Source organism: Haplochromis burtoni, unplaced genomic scaffold (assembly GCF_018398535.1).
Source record: "Haplochromis burtoni strain Fernald_Lab_line unplaced genomic scaffold, NCSU_Asbu1 Contig_10, whole genome shotgun sequence".
NCBI classification, from domain to species: Eukaryota; Metazoa; Chordata; class Actinopteri; order Cichliformes; family Cichlidae; genus Haplochromis; species Haplochromis burtoni.
Window position 1 is genome coordinate 2,927,746 of NW_024582371.1, and position 24,726 is coordinate 2,952,471.

General features: G+C 38.4%; 1 protein-coding gene across 4 annotated transcripts; it reads right to left on the minus strand.

Annotated features, from left to right (window-relative positions):
• Positions 1-253: 253 nt before the first annotated feature.
• kif3a (kinesin family member 3A) lies at positions 254-17,115 on the minus strand. 4 transcript variants are annotated; one of them, XM_005921232.3, is made up of 19 exons: positions 16,932-17,115; positions 16,180-16,453; positions 15,879-16,023; positions 13,810-13,894; positions 13,091-13,196; positions 12,653-12,792; positions 12,331-12,528; positions 11,877-12,051; positions 11,680-11,778; positions 11,034-11,102; positions 9,418-9,423; positions 8,751-8,907; positions 8,474-8,654; positions 7,563-7,673; positions 7,218-7,343; positions 2,567-2,620; positions 2,394-2,462; positions 2,158-2,288; positions 254-1,136 (listed from the first exon to the last, which is right to left on the minus strand). In XM_005921232.3, the coding sequence occupies exons 1-19, from the start codon at positions 16,935-16,937 to the stop codon at positions 1,088-1,090; spliced, it is 2,181 nt and encodes a 726-aa protein (XP_005921294.1). In that variant the 5' UTR covers positions 16,938-17,115; the 3' UTR covers positions 254-1,087. The 4 variants fall into 4 exon arrangements, with proteins under 4 accessions (XP_005921294.1, XP_005921293.1, XP_005921295.1 ...); XM_005921231.3 differs by having other exon boundaries at positions 9,418-9,426; XM_005921233.3 differs by lacking the exon at positions 11,034-11,102 and having other exon boundaries at positions 9,418-9,426.
• Positions 17,116-24,726: the final 7,611 nt, after the last annotated feature.

A 24,726-nucleotide genomic window follows, 5' to 3' on the forward strand; every position in this document is an offset into this window, starting at 1 on the left:
GGGGGATCAAAAGAGCAGGGGGCGGTGGGGATCCTTGGTAAATCACACCCTGAAAGTATTTGTGGGTAAAACTGTTCAGTAAAAAGTTGTTTTATGCAAAAGATAAAGAAAAAACAAATATGACATCAATTAGGTTAGTTTAGAAATTCATTCTGAAAGCCAGCTGAGCTGTTCCTGGTGTGGTGGTATAATCATGATAATCTCTTCTAGTTTCTAACATTTTAATTCTGAAACACAAAGAGCATCCAGAATGTGAGATAAAACATGTGGAATAATTTAATAAATAACACCTCCCCCCCCAAAAGAAAAAAAACCCAGTGGTTTAGAGATTGTAAACAGTTGACAGTATGATAATACAGTATGATACCAAATAAAAGCCATTTTGCCTCCACTATAAAACACCATGAAATGAAATCATCTTCACAAAAATTCTTACTAGTGCATTATACTAAGGCATACCATATGCATGTAGTATCTCGTTATAATAATATAACACAGTGTCCTGACATCTGACAATAAAAAGATGACTTTCCTATTTTAGCTATTAGCAGTAAGAGTTGACTGACATGCATGCTCCTATGCTCCTTACCTACAGGAACGAGTATAAAGCAAACTTTTCGTGTATATAATTATTTAAATACTTTAACCTTTTACCCAAATGATTTCTGTGAAATTGCACACGCAATCAGAAATTAATCATAACACATTAATATCCGCACGGGCCACTTAACACAAACCAGTTGGTCACATCGCAGGAAATCAGTTTAGAAGCTCACAGCTCTGTTTCTGTCAGCTTCTGTCAGGATTTAAGACATTTTCAAAAGAGAAATGTATATTTTTATGGTTATGGTGCAGCTGAAATATGTCCCAAAGCAACATAAAAATACCACAATACATATAACAGGTCCTCCAGGCCAAGAAGTCTAAAGTCCTATCACAGGTGCAACTCTTTTACATGTAAAACCGTATGAGTTATTTAAAGTATGCAGATAATCTTTTAGATAGTGTTTGGTCATAAACTGGACCAACAGCTTCTTTCAGGTAACACGAGAGTTGCAGTGCACTGGGGCTCTCCTCTGTGCTGTCATCACTGCAGAAGGGATTCGATCACAGCGTCTGGTTTTGCAGATCTTTTCCTGTGTGGAGATGGGTGTGTGATAAACGTTATCAAGCATTTCAAGGAGCTTTTCAGCTTGCTCAGTTCTCAGAAAAGCAGCATATCATGATATTGACTAACACCATCATGCTTACAGCTCATATCAAACTGCTATAAATACACTAATTATGAAGAGTTGCTAAATGTTTGAGTTCCCAAACGATATTCAGGAACTCAACGCTATATTTAAATTGATCACCCTGTTCGTCACTTGGACTGCATGCACTTCATATTCATGCAGTCGAACTCAAGAACAAAAAAACAAAAAAGATAAAACATAAGTAGAAATGTCACTGATCTACAAGTACACATGGAGATAACCAGCTCACTGTTTAACAAATTATTCTGAACCCTGCATCTAAAGAACCCATTTACACTTGATCTGTTTTGCATCTAAGCTTAAACTCAAAGAAAAAAAAAAACAATCAGTTTGACCTGATTAGTACTTTAACTCTGCCTCAGTGTAACTACGTGAGGAAGATCTTCCTCTGTGATAACTGCAGCTGGGGTAACAGAAAAATTAAGTAGAAATCAACCATCTCTCTCCATGATAAGCAAGCGCAGGAACGCGATTGCAACAGTCAGCCAGGAGCAATAATCTGATCCAAATTCAGCACTAAGGGAATAAAAAGGCCAACATTAGAAAGAGGTGCAAGTTTGAATTTTGGTGTTGTTGGTTAATGGTAGCTATTAGCTGGCCTGTTAAAAAATAATAATAATAATAATTATTGTGGACGTTTTTTTTTCCTTCCTTTTTTAACATTTCGGTCATTCATCTTGCAGACAGGATGCAGTCCAACCCATGCAAACCAAACTGGGTCAAATCACATTCAAGTACATTGTACATTCAAGTTCATATTTGTTAACTAAGAGGAAACAGAAGTGTATTACATACTGCTATGACAAATGTAGATGGGGGAGGAAAATGTGTGTGAACTACACAGGGGACAGGTAGTCAATATTAAAACACAAGGTACTGATTTGTGTAGAAAGCTCTCTACCTTCGCCCCGTCTTGGGACGGCCACTCTTGCTACTTTTAGAGGTCCTGGGCCTCTCTAGTTTCATCAGCGACTGCCGCATACTCTCCTCTGTGTAGGCTAGATACACATGAGACAGATCCACCTCAAATGGCTACAGTGACAAGGAGAAAAGAAAAGAGGTCAGAATTACAATGTAAAGAGAGAAAAAAAATCCACAACATCAATGATTACATAAAAACAACTTCCCACAACTCACATCTTTTTCTTTTTTGTCTGGAGCAGGGGTCTGTTTTCTCATGTTGTTGCCAGTGTAAGCCACACATTTCTAAAAGAGACACAAATCACCAGAAAGAAGGAGTGAAACTCTTTAAACGGATGCTGATTAGACTGTGCACCAGTGTGTGAATTAGCTGTGCAAAGTGAGCTCACCAGCTGCCACTCTCCAATGTCCTCATTCCAGTGCACATAGTTCTCTATCATCTCCTACAAGCAAAACATGAGAGATTATCAGAAGCACTATCTGGAAGTTGAAGATGAGATATGTTGCATGGTGAAAAAAACAGCAAAAGTAACATTTCTTTCTGCTTGTCAAAGAAAAACTGGTCAGCTGACAGTTTTGTAGGCTACTTGGAAGGCCATGCAACCTTCCTGTTTGCCTGCTTCTCAATGAAAATGTTTAATGCTAGTAGATGTTGCTTCCCATGTAAAAATGTCATCGTACAGGAAGCGCATTACTAATGTTTGAGTAAAGAAAGAAGCAGCTTTTCCAGTTTGTAAATCTGAGTTTAAATGCATGTATGTCTACTAGATTTTGAATTGCACCACTTTTGAAATCTGTTATCTCTTTTCACATCTACTATGCACATATACACGACTTGGACAAAATACTTGGTAACCTACACACAACACCTACTAGAGCTGCTCGCCCATGGAAACCCATGCCTAGCTAGAGGCACATTAGTTCCTGTGATGTTATTACTGGCAGAGGAGGCTAGGAGCTCTACAGTTACTGGGTCATCAGAGCGTGTCGTGCCCTTTCAGCACTTGACGATCCTGGTCTGTGACGTTAATTGGTCTGCCACATTTTCATAAACCCCTCCAATTCAAGCTCAAAGTCTGCGCTTCAATCACATATTGATGGATTGAAAATTCACTGTTGTGGTGTACAGAGGCAAAGCTACAGAAATTATGTGTTTGTCAAATAAATTACAAACGCAGCTTTTTGTCTTCCTGCTGATGTGCGCACACATACTGTGAAGAGCACTATCGCACAGTCTATGTCTTTTTGTAGGTACTTTGGTAAAAACAAATTTGGCTTGTATATCTGTCACAACATCTCATTCAGCACTACAACAGCATAGCTTTCTAACAACATCGTACTACGCAAACATCCTGTTTTAAATTAGTAGATAAACCTTAATAGCTTCTTCTCCTATGGATGTGTGTTGGCCAAAGTAAAGCTGATTAAATCTGACCCTGTGTTACTCTGTTTGCGGTCTACTCTACAACATCTTGCTTGGATGCTCTTCTTTTAATTTCCTGGAATATATGAAACAAAATTAAAATGTATGTTTGTAGATGTGAAAAATAATTATTTGGTCACAGCAGTCACTCTGTTGCTGGTTGGCAAAATTCACAAAGGTCCAGCAGTAACAAATCCTCTCTCTTATTAACAAAGGCACAGATCTTTAGGAAAATGCTATTCATTACTGTCAGTGGCATGTCATTACAACTGACATCTTCCTACAAATACCATTTCCCCATTAATAATCGTTAATACCATATCAGGATTAAAGATTTACAGAAGTTCACTAATAATCAAAACTTTCATTATGTGGATCAAATATGTGGAATTTCTGAAAAAAAAACAAAAAAAAAACGGAGGGGTTTGTTGCTACTGTGAGACTTTTGGTTTTTTTTTAATCATTGTTAAAAACATTGGAAAAAAATATGGAAAGAACAACAATAACAATAGGGTTTTATTTAGAAAATTTGATATTTCTAAGTATATCCTTCAGTTTTTAATATGGCTTTTATTTTGAAAATCTCACACAATCAGATCATCTTGATAACTTCAAATAAATAATTGGCAGCTATAATTATCAAAATGACATTTTCAAGCATGCTGGTTAATTCCTGTAAGTAAAAGGAGGGGTCATTCAGCCTACAAGACAAAAATTCATGCCTAAAGATTGAAAACTGTGGTTAGAGACAATTGTTTTGATTCTAACATCTGACAGTTAATTAGTCCAATTCAGACCTACCATTACTTTGAGTAAGGTCAGATTTTCAAAACAAATTATTAATTAAAAATTATTAAATAATTCAGAAAGAGTAAAACACATGCACAAGGTGTCTGAACTGTGTCTCTATGACAAAAGATGTAAAGCAGGGGTAGGCAACCTTTCTGATGACGAGTGCCGTCTAAAATTTCCTCAAGTCAGTGTGCCATATGATTGCATTAGCAATAAATTTAATAACGCTCTATATTAACAGTTGCACACTATATAGAACCACTTCATAGAATTATATTTGTTCGCAGATGTTTGCAGCTATCAGCGAATAGTTATCAGCTATTTTGAAACAAAAAAAGACACTTTTTATCCATAACAAGAACTCCATAACAGCAAATGAACTGTACAACAGAAAATGCAGATGCTATTTCCTCATAACAATGACAAGAAAAATAAACTGAGCCAATATGGCATGTTTGTTAATACAGGGACACACATGTTAATGTGATCTCTGGTCTCCCACTCAGAGACACAGGTCTCCAAGTGTCCAGCATTCAGACGGCTAACTGAGGACTCTCTTCATGTGAGAGAAAATCTGCTCACACAGACATGCAGAGCCAAATACTGTCAATAAGGCCTCTGCAATGTTCTGAAGACAGTTAAACTTGTCAGGTAGTGATGTCCAGCAGGTGAAAATGCAAGCTCCATGAACACGCACAGCTGTGGATTCCAGCTGCTTCGATGTTGGCATTAACTCAGCCAGTTAATGCAAGACAAATCCAGCTGCTCATTAAAGCTTTCTGGTGTGATCAGAAAATAAAACATTGGTCCATACACCTGAAAGTCCCAAAAACGAGTCTGTATCCGTGTATTTCCGTGGTGCTGATGCTGTGCTGAGCGGAAAGCTCCTGAAGCTTTTGAAGTGTCGGAATGTGGAAAGCTAACAACGTCCCTCTCACCGGTAGGCTAAGTTATTTTTAGCCAATTACAAGTTGAATCTGGTAGTTGGGGTTGTTAGCTAAGATACCGTCATTAAGAAGTGGCACAACTAATATGTCTATGCAGCTCATTTCTGATGTGCACCGCTGGCGCGGCCATTTATTTTTTAATGCACCTTCTCAGATTAATTCATTGCGTGTCTTGCCCAGGGCTGGACTGGGACAAAAAAAAACCCAAAACAGCCCGGGCATTTTGACTAGAGACCGGCCCACCAGGTATTAAAGCCATAAAGCCTTTGAATGAAAACAAATGCTGTTGTGACAGTGATGTACAATCTTGTTGGTATATGTATGATTTCTATACATTTTACGTCAGATAAAAACTTTGGTTGTAAGCTTCAGATAATTATTTAATAACAGCCAGACATTTTAAATGAGAATAAGAAAGTTTTTCTTTGTGCCCCCCTCTCCCTGTAAATGCCCTGCCTGGCCCCCTAGCAAAACTTTGCTAGACCCGCCCCTGCACAGTTACCAACTGTCAGTTACATAGAAAAGGATCCTGGTGTTATTTGTCTCTCAGAAACAGTTCATAACTTCCCTTCAACTCATTCATGTCACCTAAAAGGTAAACCTGTTTCTCCATCACCTGTTCAGCTCTGATGATTCAGTAAGGACATCTCCTGGTTTCATCTTCATGTTTCCCTCTCACCACATATCCAAACCGACATCATGACCAGCAGCTTTTACGGCTGTGGCTCCAGCAAACATCAGCTGATACTAGAAATTAATATTAAATAAATTCTAACAACAGCTGATCAAGCTTAAACGTGCTGCTGTTGTTTAGCGCGACATCCGCTGGTTTCCTCTTTCTGGCGCAAAGTGGGCGATAAACAAACCAGAGAGAAAAGCCAATCAGCTGATCATTGATCAGTTTCATGATTGAAGTAGCAACAGGAGAGGGAGAGAATGAGAGGAGAAGATGCAGCTGACAGCATAAAGATAGAAAAACTCCAGCTTTGTGTCTTTTTCACTGTAGCTGAAGTACAGGACAAACTGTGTTCCTTTTCAGCTCAATACGAAATGCGTAATATTTTCTCTGAACACAGGACGATTCCGTCTTTTTACGGGATGGTTGGCAACTCTACTAATTAACCTTATGAATAAAATAAAGTTCACTATCAGTAACATCATAGCACCCACCCAGCTGTATAGAAACTCCGTCATGCTAGCTAGCACGCAGTACGAGTTATTGTAACTGACTGTAAAAAGTCAGCACAACGAAAATAAACTGCACCTAAACTTGGTTTATATCTGACCCAGATAGACTGCAGATCATAACTTCTTACCTAAAGTTCAGTTCACCTGACACTCGGACCGGCCCCGCCTCTGGTCTCTCCTGTTGCCTCCCCTTTCTCTCATCCACCTGCTGGCCACCACTTGCTAATATTACTGAATCTGTGGAAGCTACGCCATAGCCACCACCAAACAACTGAGTTATTTTTACACACCGGCCAGCATCTGGCCAATCTACTACCTTTCATTGTTTATACCGTTACAAAAAAAATAAAATAAAAATCATCGGCCCACCGAACAAATGCCCGATGGCCAGTCCAGCTATGGTCGTGCCATCAGTTAACCCTGGCACGGGTGCCTAGGGTTGCCGACCCCTGATGTAGAGGAAGCAGAAGTAAAACAACAATAAATAAAGCCAACAACAATATAAAAACAACCCCACTCAATTCATGTCAGATTTAGATGATGTATGCTTAATGTGTGTATGTTTAAATAACAGGTAAATACAAGTATCAGATTAGCCTTGTAACTAAAGATGTCTAATATTACAGTACTTCTACTGTCATTGCGTTATCTGGACTTCTCTTAAATGTGCACGCACGCACGCACACACACCTGGTATTCCTGGGGAATAAAGTTGTCTATGATGAGCATCTGGAGCCGGAGTTCTCGGCTCAGCTGGCGGATATTCTCGAGGAGGCCTTCGATTTCTCTGTGATGCTCTTGCTGCAGATCTGCCATCTAACCGATGAAAAACAACAATGCTAGCAGATCAGTTTCTGCTAAACTGATAATACATCTAGCCACAAAGAGCTATTTGATTAAATCTGAATATACATGCTGCATACACAATTAATAATAGCAATACTTTAGTGTCTCATAATGGTCACCCTTCTGTCCTGACAGGGAACAAGTCAAAGAATAATGATCATTTATGGTGCAACCCTTTGTTAAACTTACTTCAGATTTGGCAGCCATCAGCATGGTCCATACTTTCTTCAGCTTCTTGGTCTTTCCTTGAGCCTCTTCCTGCAGGCTAGTATACTTCTCTTCTATATCCAAACGTTCTTGCTGTTTTAAGAGAGACGAGGTTTGTGATTATGCACAATCAAGGTACTTTTGCAAGCTTTTGTTTGGGTTTACAAAAATATATTGTGTGTATGGTAAAGGACATTATACCATCGAGCTGCAAGCAGGAACAGCCACAAATAAACAGCAAAAAATCAAAATATCACTTTTAATAATAATAAGAAGAAAAAAATAAAGCTTTCAAATATCTTTAATTCAGACATTAAACTAAAAGGACATGAGTTTCAACTTTTATCTGAACATCGATCATAATCAATTTGCACATGAAAGTGTGTAGTATTAACTTCTAACCATATTTCCAACCACAGTGATGCAATAATTTCTCTAAAAAACAAGCAATGTAACTGTCAGCATATCCTGTCATCTCAGTGAAGCACGACAGGATAATGGTTAGCTATGAGTGGCAAAAGAGTCGCAATTTTTTGAAGCAAAATGTTGCCCAAAAATAAACAAAAAATGAATAGTTTCACAAATTGTGAAACTATTAATTTAGCTGGGTTTTTTTAAACCACTGGTCAGCAAGCAAACAAAACATACATACATGAGATATTCTCTCCAGAGTAACTGACAGATAACTGACAGATATGGGTTACAGGTTTAATTTACGAATGTATGTGTTGCTTTATTGTGGTTACAATGTGGTACAACAGGTAAAGAAGAATTTCCCAAGTGGTAATGCTGATTCATTATTGTGACATTACCGTCAACAGCGTGACTATCAGCTGCCAAACTTAGGAAAGGATGAGATAATGCGTGGATTCAGTGACGTTATTTATCCGTACCTCTTTTTCCTCCAGTTCCTTCCGCAGCTGCTCTGCTCTCTTGCGACGCTCTTCGAGTTCATTGTTGGACTCCTCCAAAAGCTTCTCCTGCTCCTCAGCTTTGGCCAAGAGGTCCACCCCACCCACAATCACCTTCTTTTCTAAAGCCGACAATTTCTCTAGCAGGAGGTGATGCTCCTGCCTGACATTTTAAAAGGCCCACCAATTACCAAAATTAGCAAATACCACAAATGATTTTTAATCAAAAATAGAATTTATTTTCCCTTTATTGACTCACTGGGCTTTAAGAAGGTCCTTCTCCCTCTTCTCAAGCTCTGCTCTTGCCTTGTTCCTCTCCTCCTCCTCCATGTCTAGCTTGGCCTCCAAAGCCTTTCTTTCCTCTTCAATCTTTGCCTGCATCTCCACCATCTTGTCTGGGGAAACCTTCTTCCTTCCTGAACAGACACACATAGGACAGCAAAGAGCCTTAGTGGTTGTTTAACAAGCACTTGTCACTGTATAGGTATTGAATCATTTAAAGGCAGATTCATTCCTCTTTAACAATCAGCATTAGTATTATTTAATCTGTGCAGTTTCTGAGCAAACCTGTGGGTCTTCTGAATGAGTCCTTATAAAGGGAATGCTAGTAGGATCCATGTGCATATGTTTCTAGCTTGCTAGTGCACAGTATTAAATAATCAAAGTTAGTATATGCAAAACCTATGAATAAGGGAAACTATAAGAAATGCGAGGATGATATGGTGCTTATGAAAAGAGTAAGTATTAAGGGTGGCAGTCAGACAATGGACAAACAGAAAAATGCTAGCAGTGCTTATACAATCAGCAGTTATCCAATCGGTTAGTGAAAAGCTACTAAAGCACGTGTTGGTAATCTTGATCATTTTAAGTGAGCAAAAAACATTGTTTGTAAAGGACAGTTTGACCATGTAGACTCTTACACCAACCTCTTTCTTCTTCAATTAAGAGGTGTATAGCAAGTCAGACAGGCATCATTTGCACCAAAAGGAGGAGAAAGAAAGAGCAACACATTACAGAGTGATTCGGAAAGTCTTACATCTCTATAAATTGAAACATATACATATATATACATACATATATATACATATATATATACATATATATATACATATACATATATATACATATATATATACATATATATATACATATACATATATATATATATATATACACATATATATACACATATATATATATATATATATATATATATAAAAAATGTTGATGAGATGAGAGGCATCTTTTAGTGATGCCGGTCATAAGACACACAGGAAAGAAAAAAAACCCATAATGAAACATAATGTGGGTGAATTAGGTCTTCAAGAAATCACAATTTGAGCAGGTATAAAGTGAGGATATTGAACTGTCATGCACAAAAACTGATCATTCGGGTCATCTGTAAAGAAGAATAATAGAAAATATTCTTCAGATAAGATCAACCTTTCACAAAGAGTTGTCCAGCTGGGCAGATACCCCAAATTAATGGACTGAGTGGATTCAGGAATCTGCAGCATGAGCACCTTCATTCAACGGACAAACTTGCAATCAGTTTTATGGAAACCCTAACAAGGCCTGGGAGATGACAATGAAGGTGTGTGGAGCAGTCGGGAAGCGGGATTACGCTGTGAGCCTACAGGAGTGGCAGTGTGTCAAGGATAGTACAAAGCCCCTTTTCACACATGTCGTGTAATTCACAAACACAATGTAGAATTACCAAACTAGGATCAACACCCCAAAAGATTGCATGCTTCCTTGTAATCCAGCAATGCAATCCTGATGCTAATTGTAACTATAATAACAAAAGAAAAAATAAAGGGGTTTAAGGCTTTCTCCATTACATCAACTGATCAAGGCTTTTAACACACAAAGAGGACATTAAAAAATATATATGAATTTTCACTAAAAATAGTGAAAATTGAGAAAATCTTCAGAACCCAGACAACTGCAATAACCACAGTGAAAAATAGTAACAGGTAACTAGGTAAGCTGACCACTAAAGAGGAAATGCAGCAAATTACTTGAGTCATTGACGGGACATCGAGGCCTTAGGAAATCCCCTAAAGAAAACCACCTACATCCACGGCATGAAGAAAAAAAAATTCTGTCTTTATTAGACATGAGGTTGGTATTCAGCTTTCATTCATGCTCTTTTACAGAGCATAACAAGAAAACCTATAAACAGCATACAAGCCATCGTTTAATCTTTATTTTAATCCCCATTCGAAGAGTTGCAACAAGCTAATAAGGAAATACGGAGGGCAAAAAATTTTAAAAAACTAGAAATATAGACTATATAATTACGGATCATATTTACTTTACTGTGAAACTGCTTAGGAGCATCTGTCTAAAAAGGTTACATTGTTTGGGGAAACTAAAATGGGAACAAGACTTGTCAAAGAACTGCGTCTAGTATTCATGAAAGCAAACAGCCAATAAAGCGCAAAAGTACACGGCACAGCAAATGTATCTGTCTCATGTGTGAAAAGGGCTTAAATTTGTAGGCAGGTGGGTTGGTGAGCAGAGTGCTGCTCTAACTCACTATTCTGAGGTTTGTCCTCAGTGGACAGTGGCACTGCGGAGGTGCAGTCACAATTTGAACTGATGTTGTCTGTAAAGGAAAAGAGGAAGTACTATACCCAACAAAGCCCACAATGAGAAATAAAAAAAGAGAGATAAGGTCTAGCAGCGTTTGTTTTGCAGTTTGCGGGTATATCAACTGCAGCTCTGTAATGTGCACATATGCATATAAACAAACATAGCAGACGAGCTTACTCACAGCATACGGACAGTTTGGCTGCTATTAATTTAGAATAGCTTCATACTATATCAAGTAGAAAAGTCCCAACTGAAAAATATGCACACACATCAATTTGAGATTAAAAAAAAAAAAAAAAAAAAAAAAATAGAACAAAGCATCAAGAAAACATCCAGCACTGCAACACATACCGAATTCATGAGTATTTAACACCTACTTTTTAAAAAGAGAAGGTGAGAATACCAGGGAAACTAAGAGGTCTTATGTTTAAGGAAGACTGTGAACATTCAAGCAGCATCAAAGCAACCTCAGTGCTGACTCATAATAGAATGATGACAGTGATAAGGCCTAAAACATCTCTTATGCAGAGCATCACTGTAAGCAGATTTAAGGTTGAACGATCTATGTGCTCATTCACAACTGTTTTTACCTCTTCTTCTCCTTCGACCATCTCCTGCCACCCCTCCTTCATCGTCACCTTCATCCATCTCCTCTGACGCACTGCCATCAGAGCCAGAGATCTCTTCACCTAGATGCGTCACAAAGTGGCATTTCACAAAGACGTGGCGTTAAAAATTATATGCAAATCAAAAAGTGCAATGATTTCTTCAAGCTCTGGCTTTTTACCTTCTTCCAGCTTTTTCTTGAGCTCCTCGATCTCTTTCTGAAACTGACGCAGCAGGGCATCTTTAGGATCCTCGTTGATCCTGGCTTTGTTTTTGATGTTTTTAGCCCTATTGGCATAGCGAAGGGTACTGATGGTCTCATCATAGTTGTAGTCTGCAGGTCCTATATTTGCACACTGGAGGGAATTAAAGTGTTGCATTTAAAGAAGTGAGGCAAAAACTTTCAATTCAACATTTAAAATACTGTAAAAATCCCCCTCAATTTAAGGGTTAGTTGGCTTTTTAGTTAGGTCAGGAGTTAGTTGTTTTGTGGTGTTACAGCAAAACAGATCACCCAAAGTATTTTTCAACAACACATCTATGGTTTAAGCAAGAATTCAAGGTTTCTCTAATTATAATAAATCTTTCCATCCTTGCAAAGACAACAGCACGCTGCTTCCCAAATTTAGCAGTACCATCATTGTTTTGGAGTTTCCGCCGAGTGAATCCTGGAGTAGTCGGGTCAGTTTTGAGTTCCTGTAGGGAACGTGAGTGCTCTTGCCATCCACCAGGGCTGAGATGACATTACCCAGCGTGGAGAGAGACAGATTTATCTTTGTTGCTTCCTTTAAACGCTGACCTGTGGCTCCAGTCTTGCCCTGTCTTTCTGAGCCCTGTAAGTAGTGAAAGTCTATATTTAATTAATGGCAGTGAGGTATATCATGGATTGTAAGAATATAGTACATACACCCAATATCAATATCATCTCCTTTAGTTTAGTAGTACAAGAGTACATACCGCAAGGTCAACCAGATGAAGTTTTCCCATGCGCACATGCTGGTTGCCGTCTACGCCCTTCTCGCTGCACTCGATGGTGATGGTAAAGATAGCATGAGAGCGCGAGCTATGTTCATTCATGTTTGTGGCTCCAACAGACCCTAAAAATACCACAATAGGGTTTGACCAGACAATATAATTACGGTGATTGATTCAGTAACATTAAAACAGAACCTGAAATTAAAACTTTGAAAATGTTATTTTTGCATATTTCCCCATTTACTCTTTAGCAGTCACCATTTTCCATTTACTACAAGTAGGGTGAGAGCCTTTTACTCTGACGTGTGGTTTTTTTTTTTTAAATCACAAGAGATAAATATCTCAGTTAGGAGGAATGAAGATCAGCATTTAGTTTTGTGGCATATATTTCACTTTCAGTACTGCCTGTGTTCTGCTTACGGTTTTTGTGGCCCAGTGTCATGATCCTGTCCATGTCATCAGCATTGTTCACGACGTAACCAGACAGGTCTTTTATGTACACGCCAACATCTGGTCTTTCTTTCACCTGTCATAAAAGAAAAAAAAATCAACACCATAATGTTGAAAAGCTGCTGTCAGAAATACACTAGCAAAACACTGAACATAATCAAATTAATTTAGCCATCTTCTGGAAGGTTTCAGTTCAATTCAATTCTATTTAAAAATCACAACAGTCGCCTCAAGGCACTATGGGGCGATCGTGGCTCAAGAGTTGGGAGTTCGCCTTGTAATCGGAAGGTTGCCGGTTCGAGCCCCGGCTCGGACAGTCTCGGTCGTTGTGTCCTTGGGCAAGACACTTCACCCGTTGCCTACTGGTGGTGGTCAGAGGGCCCGGTGGCGCCAGTGTCCGGCAGCCTCGCCTCTGTCAGTGCGCCCCAGGGTGGCTGTGGCTACAATGTAGCTTGCCATCACCAGTGTGTGAATGCGTGCGTGAATGGGTGGATGACTGGATATGTAAAGCGCTTTGGGGTCCTTAGGGACTAGTAAAGCGCTATATAAATACAGGCCATTTTATATTGCAAGGTATAGACTGTGCAATAATATACTATAGTCATATATAGATAAGACTATAGTGCCCTTAATGCCAACTTTATCCGAACTGCTTTGTTAAAAGTTACTCATTGTAAATGCAGTGTTACCTCTAGCCTCTGCAGCTGGTCCTTTCCCAACAAATCCCGCACCTCTTCGTTGTAAATCTCCAGGTATGAAACACGAACTAAAAACCTGTGGAAGGTAAGTGCAAATCAGACACTCACTAAGACTTCAAACTGTAAATTGTAAATATTTTACCTGTAACAGTTTAGGTCAAAACCTTTAAGAGCTCTGTTTAGAGCCCTTAAAGGTTTGGAGCCTTTAAATAATTTGAATTTTAAAAAAACAAAAAAAAAAACCCATTACATTAGCAATACATTCAGAGTAAAAGATTCCATCTATGGGAAAACCAGTTTCCAGGTTTTCAGCAAACATCTCTTTGGGAATCACCTTACTGGTGCAAAAATGCTATCTATGGGAATGATTTCATTCCCATAGATAGCATTCCCAATGATTTCCAAATATTTTCAAACCTAGTTGGATATTTGTATTACTTTTAACATGGTGCATGTCTCAATGCAAGACGTCACTTTAATGCACAGACATTCTAAATTACAGTACACATCACTTTTGCACGCTAAAATATGTAATCGTTTTGAAAAATCCCTTCAACAGCAATGACATCTGAAATTTAGGTGTGTGTTTAGGTCTGGTGTTTTACTGTCTTCAGATTAACGTGTGGTCTCAAAATCTTTATGCTCATCTGATGCTAAATAAAAAGAAAACTTGTTAAACCAAAACCGGTAGCGTGGTGATTTTGACCCCATCTTGTAATGACAACAGTAAGGTCAAAGCTTTTCTAATTTTAAGTAATTAAGTTTTTACTTATCTACGTTTTGGGGATTTAAGTTTTAAAAATAATCACAGATAACAAATATAATATCAATATGAGAATTCACTAACAAACAAAGATGACAACAAACAAGACAATAGCTAGCATGTCTGAATATTTCATTATTTTAGGAGAACATTATTAAGGAAAAGCTGACAATGAATTTTGGATAACATGTGGCATCTATAATGCTAAAATAAAGAGGGTTTTAAAAATAAATAAAGGGAGCCTTCGAGCCTATGAGACAGACATAAAACTAACCTCATAGTTGGCTACAACAATGAAAAACAAACAAACTGTATAACAGTAAAAGTTCATCACACCATCCACAACTGCACAGAGATCTGCATCTCTCATTCACACATCCATATCGATCGCTAAACCCCAATTTTCACTCAGATTAATAGTCCTCACTCTGGAACACCCCCCCGTTCTCTACACGTTCTGTCACACATTCACTGCTCTCACCCACCACAACAATCCATTCCGCCCTGCAATAATTATTAATCTTTTATCCAACTACACTCCCATGTATATTGACTCATCAATTAAATATACCAACCAGCCTCAGCATCAAAATGTATGAAAATAATATGTGCTGCTGGGCAACCCAGCATCCCGTGACTGTTACTTTATATTTATTTCTATGGGGTCAAAATGACAGCCTTGGTGTCTCTACATGCCAGTGGTCATCTTCTTTTTTTGTCCTTTTGAATAAAACAATTTTAAGAACTATGAGATGATGGCATTTTAATTTAACAGATCTACATGTACTTTTGAAATGACCTTCTTGTTGGGTCATTTAACAGGCTTCCCCCCCCCCTTTTTTTTTTTTTAAACACATGCATCAACACTTGAGGATAAACATCGCACTTCACCAAAGACTGAGTTTATGTGAAGCCAGTTACAGACATCCTCATTACAACTTTGACATACATTACTGTGGCTTCTTGACAGCCACAATTTATAACAAGGCTTCAGCTAACCATAAATGGATCAAATGAAAGGGCAGATGAATCTCTTAGGTTGTGTGTCAGGTCTATACTAGTTGCCAGGTTTTTGGCTAACAGCTGTTTGGGAATCACCTTGCTGGTGCAAAAATACTATTTTACGCCTGTCAAACAGTGTTATCTTTGTCTTTTGCGTAGACTAAAGAAATGGAAACAAACTATGCATTTTAGTGACAGTGCTGCTACTAACAAAAGTCCTAAAGATGTAACTTGTTCTTTGCCAAGTTGTCTGCAATTGACTGGATCAATTGTGTGTAACTGATTGTGGTCTTACCTTGTGTCACCCTCTGCCTTGGCAATGTGCCCAAAAATATGAGCAAAGGAATTTGGGATTATCCCTCTGAGCCCTGGCACCGCTCTCACACCCTCCATTGTGAAAGTTTTTCCTGTGCCAGTCTGCCCATATGCAAAGATTGTGCCTGAAATGGACAGAAGAAAATAAAAATCATTACTTCAAATAATGCATGTGGAAAATAAGAAAGAAGAAAAAAAATGCAAAGTTTACAATCCAATAAAGAGAACAGCAATGGTTTCTTAATTTGAAAAAGCAATGTGTGTAGTCGCATTAAATATACCATTGTAACCCTCTAACACTGAGTCAATGATGGGGCGGGCTGTGAGATTGTAGACATCCAGCTGTTTACTGTCAGGACCAAAAACAGTGTCAAAAGTAAAGGTCTTGGGAGGTTCGTGGGGGGTCTCAAGCTTGTTGACTGTGATGGTCCCACGCATCTCATCCACTATGACGGCCTGTTTGTGGCCCATCGTCGTCTCTTTCTGGTTGAGGGGACGACATCTCACCACGACCTTAACGTTATCGCTGACCTCCTGCTTCTCAACCTTATGGCTCTGAAAAAAAAAAAAAGGACCACAATACCATAATAAAGACAGTTATTTCTAGTACGTAGCAATAATTTTTATTTTACGAACAGGATATAAGGGCAGAGCTGTCAGGTCGATTCAGTGGAGCTAGCTTATTAGTTTGGACTAAATCTGAGGGTACCATTTGTAGAAGCTAGCTAACGGTGAGGTTATGCTTGAGTTACCTGCTTTGCATTTGCCGCTAGCTTTTTTTGCTATGCAGGAATACGCTTGGACTAGTAACATAAATGACAATGCTAGCTAGCAAGCACCACTCAAGAACACCAAATCTGAGGTGACACGCAAAACCCAACGTCGGAAGAATGAGTCTAAGGGGTTTTTTGTATCCTACAGCAACAACAACGGCTAGGTTAGCTATGCTAACCGGTTAGCATCACATCAGCAGAGGAAGGGAGGAACCCAGTTTGCAAACAAAACAAAAATGCAAACATGCGTGGGGACTTACCGGCATAGTGATAAGGCCGAAATGCAATTACAGTGCACGTATAGTAACAGTAAAATATTTTCAAGCCTTTGTTCATTTGACTCTACGTTATCCGAAGCATTAAAATACCAAAGCTATGCCCATATTACCAGAATCTCACAACCGATCGCTTGTTGTTAGGTCTGCTTGCGCATGCGCTAACCGGTCGTCACTGGATCAGTCAGCTGCAGTTTAATATTAAATGACATCGGGAATTTAATGTTACGGAGACAAGTACAGGTGGAAAGTATTGGGAAATATTTTGTTATAGAGTGATTCACTACACACACACACACACACACACACACGCACGCACACACGTCTTTATATCTTTGAATAATACCATCTGCTTGCCCAGCAATGTTCCCTCTAATTTTTCATGTGTCTAAGCGAACACACAAACTCCCTGAGAGGACACTTGGATCACTGTGAGCAACAGCAGACGTGTGCACTGTGGTCACGCCAGCATCGAATCCATCCAAGTTACATGGTTTATTAAAATAATCAAATTACAACATTTATGTTAGACTATACTTTAACCCACTCACAATGAAAATTTAAAAAAAAATCTTGTTCATGACCTGTGCAGTTTGTTAACACTATTGGAAGTAAAAATAATAATAACTTGAACTCCAATTTTGAAAACACAACTTTCTTTTTTATTTTATTTTTTATAAGGCTCTGACTTTATGAGTATGAGTCTGTGGTCTGGGAGAGAGTCCTGTAACTCTCTGTCTGCAAAATACAGTATATAATGACCAATGTTGGGCAATTATTTATATAGTTACTTCTTCAAAAAAGTAAAAAGTTTTTTGCAGCTGTTTACCTAAAAAGCATCCAAGGCAGTTTTTTAAATAAACATTTCAAACTATTTACAGAACAATCATCTGTTCTGCATCAAATTTGATGCCACACAAATTATTTGTGCCACTCCAAAAAATAATTTCTGTCCACTATGAGATAAAGGAGAACAACAGCCTGATACCTGCAGGCCTGACAACAGGAGATGTATCACTCCTGTAACACCTGTAACATTCAGCAGTCGCCTCATTGTTCTGACACACACAACAAAACTATTGACTACACTACACACTAACTACACAAGATTTGCGCTAAACGTCTCAAATCTCTCACATCTCAAAACACCACCGTCACTCCTAAAACTTCCCTTCCTAAACAACTAATGCCTTGTTGCCATATCATTTTTTGATTGGAGCGTTTTCCTTATACGCCGTTTTACCATTTCTTCCACAGTAAATATAAACAATGATAATATTCAGGAAGAAAACCAAACATTGCATATTTTTTTTTTATCATAACTCTGGTTTTACGTGGCCTATCAACACAATTTAAAAACTGGTATACAGGGAGTGCAGAATTATTAGGCAAATGAGTATTTTGTCCACATCATCCTCTTCATGCATGTTGTCTTACTCCAAGCTGTATAGGCTCGAAAGCCTACTACCAATTAAGCATATTAGGTGATGTGCATCTCTGTAATGAGAAGGGGTGTGGTCTAATGACATCAACACCCTATATCAGGTGTGCATAATTATTAGGCAACGTCCTTTCCTTTGGCAAAATGGGTCAAAAGAAGGACTTGACAGGCTCAGAAAAGTCAAAAATAGTGAGATATCTTGCAGAGGGATGCAGCAGTCTCAAAATTGCAAAGCTTCTGAAGCGTGATCATCGAACAATCAAGCGTTTCATTCAAAATAGTCAACAGGGTCGCAAGAAGCGTGTGGAAAAACCAAGGCGCAAAATAACTGCCCATGAACTGAGAAAAGTCAAGCGTGCAGCTGCCAAGATGCCACTTGCCACCAGTTTGGCCATATTTCAGAGCTGCAACATCACTGGAGTGCCCAAAAGCACAAGGTGTGCAATACTCAGAGACATGGCCAAGGTAAGAAAGGCTGAAAGACGACCACCACTGAACAAGACACACAAGCTGAAACGTCAAGACTGGGCCAAGAAATATCTCAAGACTGGTTTTTCTAAGGTTTTATGGACTGATGAAATGAGAGTGAGTCTTGATGGGCCAGATGGATGGGCCCGTGGCTGGATTGGTAAAGGGCAGAGAGCTCCAGTCCGACTCAGACGCCAGCAAGGTGGAGGTGGAGTACTGGTTTGGGCTGGTATCATCAAAGATGAGCTTGTGGGGCCTTTTCGGGTTGAGGATGGAGTCAAGCTCAACTCCCAGTCCTACTGCCAGTTTCTGGAAGACACCTTCTTCAAGCAGTGGTACAGGAAGAAGTCTGCATCCTTCAAGAAAAACATGATTTTCATGCAGGACAATGCTCCATCACACGCGTCCAAGTACTCCACAGCGTGGCTGGCAAGAAAGGGTATAAAAGAAGAAAAACTAATGACATGGCCACCTTGTTCACCTGATCTGAACCCCATTGAGAACCTGTGGTCCATCATCAAATGTGAGATTTACAAGGAGGGAAAACAGTACACCTCTCTGAACAGTGTCTGGGAGGCTGTGGTTGCTGCTGCACGCAATGTTGATGGTGAACAGATCAAAACACTGACAGAATCCATGGATGGCAGGCTTTTGAGTGTCCTTGCAAAGAAAGGTGGCTATATTGGGCGCTGATTTGTTTTTGTTTTGTTTTTGAATGTCAGAAATGTATATTTGTGAATGTGGAGATGTTATATTGGTTTCACTGGTAAAAATAAAATTGAATGTATTTTTGTGTCAGAATATATTTGTGAATGTGGAGATGTTATATTGGTTTCACTGGTAAAAATAAATAATTGAAATGGGTATATATTTGTTTTTTGTTAAGTTGCCTAATAATTATGCACAGTAATAGTCACCGGCACACACAGATATCCCCCTAAAATAGCTAAAACTAAAAACAAAACTAAAAACTACTTCCAAAAACATTTGATATTAATGAGTTTTTTGGGTTCATTGAGAACATGGTTGTTGTTCAATAATAAAATTATTCCTCAAAAATACAACTTGCCCAATAATTCTGCACTCCCTGTAAAGTCCACACTTTTTCCGTCAATTGTTCCGTCTGTCCTGCTCACATCTCCAATGGTTGTACACGTTGTCATTAACGTAGATTCACTCCACATCAGCCGCTTTGCTAGCTAAAACACCGGTGTCGGCACATAAGGACGCTGTCATAGCCTGTCAATACGAATGTGAATCGCATCATTGGCTGGACTATGGGATAAGGTGGCATCGTTCTAATCCCATACGGGAGCAGCCATTCACTTACTGACTAACACTGCAAAACAGAATTGTTAAAGTTTTAATTTTAATTTCAATTCAGGTTAGATTTTTTTTTGTGCGCAACGCAGATTTTCTGTGCGCAGAGACCGTGCCAGCAGTGCGCAATTGCGCACGCGCGCAGTTTAGAGGGAACATTGTGCCCAGTATCAGCTTACACTTCATCTATAATATGGAAGAAACTGGCTACATTGTATACATATATTTGGGCAAATAGTGCATAAATTTCCCTTTGTGCAGTAATGTCCTCACTGTTTTGGAGGGTAATAAGTTGTCAGGAGTGGGTACTGAGATAGGCCTTCCAGGCTATAAAAGCAGGTCCAGATAAACTGCTTATGGATCTATCTTACATGCCACTAGGCATTAACCCTGTGTGGTGTTTGTATTTGTTACATTTTTAATTTTACATTTGTTGTATATGTTAGTATTTTTTTTTTTATTAGAAAATGGCCATGTCTGTGTCAGCAGTAAAATCAAGGCTTTAAATTTCCCTAACCCTAACCCAAGTTTTTTGGGACACAAGATAGTGTCTAATTTTTGCTTGGTTATTACATTGTTAGGATAGTAATAGTAGCACTATTTTTTGTTTGGTTTGCAAACATATTAAATTCTTTTAGGATAAGTAGAGCCGCATAAATGTCCCTTTGGTAGACTTAGGTAGGCAAACCAAGCTGTTTTTCAATTTAATGTGGCAAAGAACATAGCCAAAGATAATGTTTGGGAAGTATTTCCCTATTTACCAGAGAGATACCATTTTATGGTTGCCCTTTATGCTAGTGGAATCAGTGTATCTGCCTGAAGACTGGGGCTGAAACTAGTCTGGAATGGTTAGCTCATTAGTTGGGCCTTTTACTTCACCTTTGAATTTTCAGAAGTAAATACACTGGTATTTGTCCATGGGTTTATGGCCTTACAAAATCTATGGCTAGTCTTTAAGAAACATGCTATATGATATGTTGGTATTCAGTTAGTTAAGCAATGTTACATACAAAATTTTTCTTGCCAAGGGCTAATTTGCAAACCCAGTCCTTGGTTGGACTTTTTTTTAAATTTCATTTTTATTTAACCTAAATTGCCCTAGTGCCAAATTGTTTATTAATAGTGTCAACTAAATACATATGCTGGAACAGGCAACATACTTATTTGGCTCCAAAAATGAGGGAAAATAGTTGGGAGAAATGGTGTTGTTATATTTTGGCCTTGAGGACTCTTAACACTTTGGAGAGTAGCCTTTTCATGTCCATATGTAGAATATATTTGTTTCTTCTTCAAAATATGCAATTCTGATTAGACTCTTGCATTATCCTATGAACTCTTGTTCTGTATTTTTGTAATGTGGATAAATTATAAATGATAAATAAATAAATTATATATACATATGTATATTTATATAATTTGTGCAGTAGATTTCCACTACATCCTGGGTCAAATTTGACATTTCCTTCAATTATAAAATATAAAATTCGATTTATTTAGTGTATGCATACATGTCCATGTTATTGTTTAGTCAGAGATTTTACTCATATATTGGGGTTACTACATTTGCTAGGAAATGTGATGATGTCAGAGAATGAGCAGCATTATCATAGATGTCAGCTTCAATCAGGCGTAATGAAAGTTTTTGGGTGAAAATTGCTAACATGATACGATGCTTGTATAAGGTGTTAGGTGCACAGCTAGGAAACATGAGAACCTAATCTCTGATATAGATTAAAAAAAAAAACTTCTGGTCTTAATATCTGTGTTCCCATCTTTGTTGCTCAAAATCAGATTGTGGAGGTTGTCTTTATGTGAGCTCTGCAACACACTGGTGAACTTTCTAGGGTATACCCCACCTCTTACCCTTTGACAGCTGGGATACACTTCAGTTTCCCCAAGAGCCTGAACTAGATAAGAAGAAAAAATGGATGGATTACTGATTGTGTAGGTATTTTTTACAGACAAACAAATATAGATTTTGTGTGGTATCATCTAAACTATGATCTAACTATCATAAACTGACACTTTGCTCAGTCCTAAAATGGAAAATTACCTAATTGACAGTCTATCCTATGTCAACAGTGGAAATTTCCTTTAGCCCTAAAACAAAATTGCTATCATGCACAGTCTATCCTGTGTCATCAGTGGAGAATTCTTACATTCAGTTTATTTTAGTCTACCCTATATGAAATTCACTGAGACTGATGTAAATCCCAGAGCAGAAATTTCTGATTACATCATATCCTCAGCATTTGTGTCATATTGACAATAGTGCAATGCTTTGTGTGGTAAAAATAACTAAACAACTGCTACACCAACACGAAGAAATACATTGTGATTCTATACAATTTGAACAGGATGAAGTGGAAGAAGATGGATGGATGGATGGATGGTAAGTAAATAAGTAGATAAGTAAATAAATAAAAAGTATACTGTTGGAGCATTTTACACAACTGTGTGTTCTGAGTCAAAATCAATCAGCAGTCTATAAAAACTACTATGACTAAAAAGTAAATACACTTTTTCTGTTTGCTGACATCATTTGACAGTCATATGGTTACTTCATTAGCCTTGTGTCATTAAGTGAAGTCCCTCACATTATTTTTCTTTGAATAAAGTTCAGAAGTTCTTGTTTTTCTATCTCTATTTTCATCTCTTTTGTGGTTGCTCTAGCTGTTGTTGCAAGAACTGACATGCATGTTGCCTCCACCATGGTTTAAATCCTGCAGTGGGTTTTTTTTTCTTTTTTTGCTCAAAAATGATCAGACTTTAAACTTTGAAGAAAATTTAACTCAGAAGGAACACAAAAAGTGCACCCTTGATGCTGCAGCTCACCACCAGCCTTCTGCTGTGAAGTCAGTGTGGTGTGTATAATCCATATATAATCTATTTTGTCTGACCTCTAGCACATTTCTGTTTAGAGAAATGCAGTTTCGTTATTACTGTTTGTCGCCACAGACTGCTAGTTGTCTGTGCATGTCTTCTAGAATCAGTGTTTCTGCGAGGTGCGTGTTTATTTTTAACCAACTGTTGAAAGCTTATCAGGGCTATACATGGCAATTTCCTGGACATTGATACTAGAAAACACTGTCCAAAACACTGCTCCTGAACTGTACATGTATGGTTTTTGTCCAGATATCATATTTTTAGCTGTATTAAAATAGTAGACAGTTGAAATATTCGCTCATCGACTCAGTATTTGCTTTTCATTTTTCAGAGTCAGATATATTTTGAAAAATAAATAAATAAAACAATCTGTTAAGCACCACCTCATCTTTTCCGCCTGACCTCTTTATTTGTCTTTCACTGTCTATTGATCAAAAATGAAAATTCAGTGATAACTTGCGCTCGGTACATGGGTATATCTTCTGCAAGACATCTTCTGTGCTGTAGCTCGGCGATAGAAAAAAAGTAGAGAACAAGAATCTTTCTGCTGCTTTCTAACGGTTATCCAGGAAGTGAATATGAAGAGCATGCATTTTACTTGACTTAAACCAAGAACAAAGATCCACCTCCCTTGCCCGTAAAATTCAGTCATAAAAGAAACCTGCACAGCAACAACGATCATGAGGACCTGCTGCAGGAGCAGATGGTTTGTGCAAAAGTTAGCCTGTGCTGTTGCCGTATTTTTAAAACAGTAAATACATAGAAAATTTATGAAACAGCTGCAAATAGCTTTTTTAAAATGCCTTTTAAAGCTTGCCTCACAGCAAGAGGTTTGAATCCACCATCTGGCTGGGCCCTATCTGGAGTTTGCATGTTCTCCTTGTGTCTGCATGAGTCTTCTCTGGTTAGTCCAACTTCCTCCCACAATCTACAGACATACAGCTCGTGGGGTTGGGTTAACTGGTAGATTTCCATTATATCATGAATCAAAATGGGCATTTCCTTCAACTATAAAATGGAAAATTGTGTGCACTTACTATATGAGTACATATGCATGCTGCTCTATTGGTTAGTCAAAGATTTTACTCATATGTTGGGCTGCTACAGTTGCTAGGGAGTGTGATGATGTCAGAGGATGGATGTCAGCTTCAATCAGGCATGATGAAAGTTTAGCATGATATGATTCTTTTATAAGGGCTTAGGTGCACAGCTCCTACAAATAGGTCATTTTACCCCATAAATAAGTGGTTGCAAGGGAACACGAGGTCCTAATATCTAGTATAGATAAGAACCTTCCGGTTGTTTTCTGTGTTAGCCCTGCAACAGGCTGGCGACTTTAGTTTTGAGTTTACCAGTGTCACATCAGAGACCAGAATTTTTATTTTATTTTATCAGTCTCTAAAACAGTTTATAGTGTTGCTGTGCAGAACTTTGAATGGGGAGAGGATGACTCACTTTGTTAAATGCTTGTTGCCTTAAAATCTCAGAAGCAAGGAGAAGAATCTGAAAAATTGAGAGAGGGGCTTTTTCCCCTTCTGCCTAACACGACCTGCTACAGCACGGGTGTCAAATGTAAGGCCCGGGGGACAGAATAAGCACAGTCCACTGGACTGCTTTGGAAAATGCCAAGAAAGGCATACATTTTTTCCCACAGGTTTTACAGCT